Below are 5,514 nucleotides of genomic sequence, written 5' to 3' on the forward strand. Positions count from 1 at the left end.
ATGCTTGCATCCTATCCTATCTATTCAGCCTAAGCACATGATTCCTGATAAGTCGAAATCATTCAAGGATAAGTTTCCAGGGAGTAGAAATTTTCAAAAGGCAAGGTCAAGAAGTGATGATCGAAGCATGCTAGGGTTATCCCAAATTCCATCAGATTTCCCTAATCCCCTCACACTTAAGTTATACATTGTCCCCAATGTATGGGGTTATGCCTATAGTAGAAGGATTTGGGGGAACTTCCCTGTGCGCCTTGTTGGGTTCCTTCAGATATAAAATCAACTACTAAACATAGAAATCGAAACCAAACAAAATAACAAAATTAACTAAACACAATGGGTTACCTCCCATAAGCGCAATTTTTTAACGTCGTTATGCTCGACGTCCTCCTTTGCTTCTTTAACTAGATGAATAACGATGAAGGTCCAATGAGATGTCTACCATAGAGGAGACATTTGCATCCTCATGGAACAACTTCAATCGATGCCCATTCACCTTGACAACCTTGCCTGTAATGAGACTTTTGATCTCTACTGCACCATAAGGAAACACATTAGTAACAACAAATAGACCCATCCACCTGGAACGCAACTTACCTGGCATGAGTTGGAGTCGAGAGTTGTATAATAAAACCTTTTGTCCAATCATAAATTGTTTTCTCAAAAGCAAATTATCATGAATCAATTTGGTCTTCTCTTTGTAGATTCTCGAATTCTCATATGCTTATAACCGCAACTCTTCCAATTCTTGCAATTGGAGCTTTTTTGCCTTGCTAGCTTCTTCCTTGTTCATATTGCAGCGTTTAATTGCTCAATAGGCCCTATGCTCAATTTCGACTGGCAAGTGACAAGATTTGCCAAAAATCAACCTATAAGGAGACATCCCTATTGGTGTTTTATATTCTGTTCGATATGCCCAGAGTGCGTCATCTAGACGTAGGCTCCAGTCCTTTCTTCTTGGATTCACCATCTTCTCCAAAATGGACTTGACCTCTCTATTGGAAATTTTAGCTTGGCCGTTTGTTTGTGGGTGATAAGCAGTGGTGATTCGGTGATGCACCCCATACTTCCTCAGCAAGACTTCGATGACTCTATTGCAAAAGTGGGTCTCTTGATCACTTATGATGGCTCGAGGAATGCCAAACCTACTAAAAATGTTAGATTTGATAAACCCTACAACACACTTAGAATCATCAGTCCTGGTGGCCTTTGCTTCCACCCATTTCGAGACATAGTCAACTGCCAAAAGTATATAAACAAAACCACAAGAGGGAGGAAAGGGTTCCATGAAATCAATACCCCAAACATCAAATATTTTGCAGACAAGAATAGGGGTTTGGGCATTTCATTCTTGCGAGATAATGTACCTGTTTGTTGACATCTTTCACAATTTTTACAAAACAAGTATGCATCTCTAAATAGGGTTGCCCAATATAATCCACTATCTAAAACCTTTCAAGCAGTTCTCTTTGGCCCAAAATGACCACCACAAGCATAATTATGACAAAAGCTTAAAATCGACATGTGCTCATCCTCAGGGACACACCTCCTAATCACTTGATCAGAGCAGAATTTCCATAGATAGGGTTCGTCCCATACATAATATTTTGCCTCATACCTGATTTTATTCTTCATTGACTTGCTGAGATAATTAGGCAAAATTCCAGTGACCAAGTAATTCACTATATCAGCATACCAAGGGATCATACCTAATATGTGAAACAGTTGCTCATCAGGGAACAACTCAGAAATGGGTGAGGAGTCTTCATCTTTTACCAACCTACTTAGATGATCCACCACCGAGTTTTCAGCTCCCCTTCGATCCTTGATTTCCAAATCAAACTCTTGGAGCAAGAGTATCCACCTTATCAGCCTCGATTTTGATTCCTTTTTCGCTAACAGGTATTTCACAGCTGCATGATCAGAAAATACAATCACTTTAGAGCCAAGCAAATATGATTGAAATTTATCCAAAGCAAACACAATTGCTAATAGTTCCTTTTCAGTGGTTGTGTAGTTGCACTGTGCAGCATTCAATGTTTTTGAAGCATAGTAGATGACGTGGCTCCTCCCATCAACTCGTTGACCTAAAACAGCCCCTACCGCATAGTTGCTTGCATCGCTCATGATCTCAAAGGGCAAGTTCCAATCAGGTGGTTGAATAATGGGTGCAATTGTTAATAGTTTCTTGACCTTGTCAAATGCTTCCTTGCACTCATCTCCAAAATTGAAAGGCACTTCCTTCTAAAGCAAATTGGACAATGGCAGGGCGATTTTTGAAAAGTCTCTGATAAACCTGCATGTCCAAGAAAGGAACGAACTTCCCTAACATTTGTAGGGTAAGGTAAGCTCACAATTAAATCAATCTTGGCTTTGTCGACCTCTATTCCTCTAGCTGAAATAACATGTCCCAACACAATGCCTTCCTTTACCATAAAGTGGCATTTTTCATAATTCAAAACAAGATTTGTCTCTACACATCGATTCAGAATTTTACTTAAATTACTTAAGCAGTCATCAAACGAATCACCATAAATAGTAAAATCGTCCATGAACACTTCAATGCACTTCTCAATAAAATTAGAAAATATACTTATCATGCATCTTTGAAAAGTGCCTGGAGCGTTACACAGACCGAAAGGCATCCGTCTGTAAGCAAAGGTACTGAATGGGCAAGTGAAAGTTGTTTTCTCTTGGTCCTCCTGGGCAATAACTATTTGATAATATCTTGAAAATCCATCGAGAAAATAGAAGAAGGCCTTACCTGCTAATCTTTTTAACATCTGATCGATGAAGGGTAAGGGAAAGTGGTCCTTTCGAGTGGCCAAATTAAGTTTTCAAAAATCAATTACCATACGCCAGCCACTTTGTACCCTCATTGGGATTAGTTCATTATTTTGATTTTTACCACGGTTATCCCAAATTTCTTGAGTACAACATGTATAGGACTTACCCATTTACTATCCGAAATTGGGTAGATTATCCCTTCATCTAACAACTTAAGTACTTCTTTCATCACTACTTCTTTCATTACCGGGTTGAGTTTTCTTTGTGGTTCTCTAACTGGTTTGGCGCCATCTTCCAAAAGGATCCTATGCATGCAAATCGAGGGGCTGACCCCCTTTATGTCGGCTAAGGTCCAACCAATTGCCGCCTTATTTTCCTTTAGGACTTTGATGAGCCGCTCCTCTTGTTCTTCAGTCAACCCTTTCGCAATGATCACGGGTAGTGTTTCTTTTTCACCCAAGAATGCATACTTAAGGTGATCAGGTAAAGTCTTTAGATCCAACTCCGGAGCCTGCAAAACAGAAGGCAACAATTTTTTGTGAGAAAATGATGATGAAAGATCAGAATTGATTACCTTTTGTCCCGGGATCGGTTCCGGAGTGTCATAGGATGTCTCAAACTCCTCCTCCCTATCCAATTGTGCACCGAATTCAAGTTCTTCATCCATGTCCTCTTCTCCAAAAACTTCTTGCACAATTGAATCAACAGTGTCAATAGAGCAAATAGAATGGCATTCATTTGGATAGTTCATAGCTTCAAAAATATTGAAAACCATCTCTCCGTCGAACTCGACGGAGAGGGTACCCTCATCCACATCTATTTTGGTTTTGGCAGTTTTCGTGAATGGCCTGCCTAATAGAAGTGGGGCTGAACTTGTGACTGTGTCCTCCTCTATCTTCAGAATGTAAAAATCGGCTAGAAAAATTAAATCATTAACTTGCACCAACACATCCTCAACAATCCCTTCTGGGTAAGCATTAAAACGATCAGCTAGCTGAATGACAACCCTAGTTTCCTTTAAGGGACCTAATCTCAAAGCACAGTAAATTGAGTATGGCATGACGTTGATGGATGCACCTAAATCTAGCATGACACGCTCGATTCTTTTATTGCCAACCACACAAAGTAAAGTGAACATACCTGGATCAGCACGTTTTTCCGACAAGGTCCTCTTGATGACAGCTGAAACATTTTCTCCAACTCTTACCTTCTCATCGATTCACAGCCTCCTCTTGTTAGTGCACAATTCTTTTAGAAACTTTGCATACCTTGGGATCTGTTTTATAGCATCTAACAAGGGGATATTGATTTCCACCTTCCTGAAGGTTTCTAAGACTTCTTGCTCATATTCCTCCTTCTTGGATTTTTCCAACCTACTAGGAAAAGGTGGTCCAATGGCATTAGTAATCTTAGGGAGAGGGGGTCGGGTATTACCTTAATGGGGCCTTCATTTGAATCTTGTCTCTCCTCTTCCTTATCTCCTTTATCTACCTTCGTTGGTGAGGTAGGTTGGGGCTGCAACTCCTTCCCGCTTCTCAGCACCACTGCACTTGCATTTTCCTTGGGGTTAACTTCCGTCTGTGATGGTAATTTCCCGGAATTCTGCGCCTCCAACTTGCTAATGGAAGTAGCAAGTTGGCTGATTTGGTTCCCCAAGTTTTGGATTCAGGCTCTTGTTTCCTGTTGAAATTGCTGAGTATTAGTAGCTAGAGCCTTAACGATTTCATCTAATGACATACCTGAACTTGAGGGTTGGCCTTGCGCTATGATAGGTGCTGAAATTGGGGCCTGTCTATTGAAAGCTTGGGGCTGATATCTCTATGGTCCTCCTTGGTTTTCATAGCTCAGATTTGGATGATCCCTCCACCACGGATTGTAGTAATTGGAGTAGGGATCATATTTGCATTGAGGCTGGCCCGGAAATCCTCCTACGGCACTAACTTGCTGCATCGAGCCATCCTGCAATGATAGACACATATCCGTAGGATGCCCAGGAATCGAACAAACACCACATACTCTAGCTGTTTGCAATTGCCCTGCAGCCAATTGTCTAACCAAAGCAGTAAGATCAGAAATTTGATTTTCTAAATTAACATGACTTACCTCATTAACACGCCTAGTAGTGCCATCTGTTCTTGCTCCAAACTGTTGTGAATTTTCGGCCATGTTGGAAATCAATTCCCTAGCCGCTTTAGGTCTTTTATTTACCAAGGCTCCTCCACTAGCTGCATCTACCATACTTCTATCCATAGGTTGGAGTCCTTCATAGAAGTATTGGATCAAGAGCTGTTCGGGTATTTGGTGGTGTGGACAGCTAGCAACAAGTTGTTTAAATCTTTCCCAATATTCGTATAGTGTCTCACAACCAAACTGCCGAACTCCACTGATTTCTTTCCTAATGTTTGCAGCTCGGGATGCAAAAAAATATTTATCTAAAAATATTCTGTTCATCTCATCCCATGTACGTATCGAACCGGGAGGAAGAATATATAACCAATCCTTTGCTTTATCTCATAAAGTAAATGGAAAAACTATTAATTTTACCTGGTCCTGGGTCATACCCTGTGGTTTCATGCTTGAACAGACAACATGGAATTCCTTGATATGTTTATGAGGATCCTCACCTGGAAAGCCATGAAAAATAGGAAGTAATTTAATCAAACCAGATTTTAGTTCGAAGGCAACCTCAAGAGTGGGATATATTATGCATAGGGGCTGTTGGTTCATGAT

At 40.6% G+C, this 5,514-nt stretch overlaps 1 protein-coding gene across 1 annotated transcript; it reads right to left on the reverse strand.

The window, feature by feature from the left end:
• Positions 1-1,452: 1,452 nt before the first annotated feature.
• LOC148791056 (uncharacterized) lies at positions 1,453-4,950 on the reverse strand. Its single transcript, XM_088890381.1, has 7 exons — positions 4,888-4,950; positions 4,726-4,820; positions 4,219-4,402; positions 3,359-3,679; positions 2,951-3,295; positions 2,352-2,423; positions 1,453-2,241 (listed from the first exon to the last, which is right to left on the reverse strand). Exons 1-7 carry the CDS (start codon positions 4,948-4,950, stop codon positions 1,453-1,455), a joined length of 1,869 nt encoding a protein of 622 aa, XP_088746507.1.
• Between the last annotated feature and the right edge of the window lie 564 nt (positions 4,951-5,514).

This window comes from Nelumbo nucifera, chromosome 6, assembly GCF_055504915.1.
Source record: "Nelumbo nucifera cultivar China Antique chromosome 6, China Antique-T2T, whole genome shotgun sequence".
In the NCBI taxonomy this organism is placed as follows: Eukaryota; Viridiplantae; Streptophyta; class Magnoliopsida; order Proteales; family Nelumbonaceae; genus Nelumbo; species Nelumbo nucifera.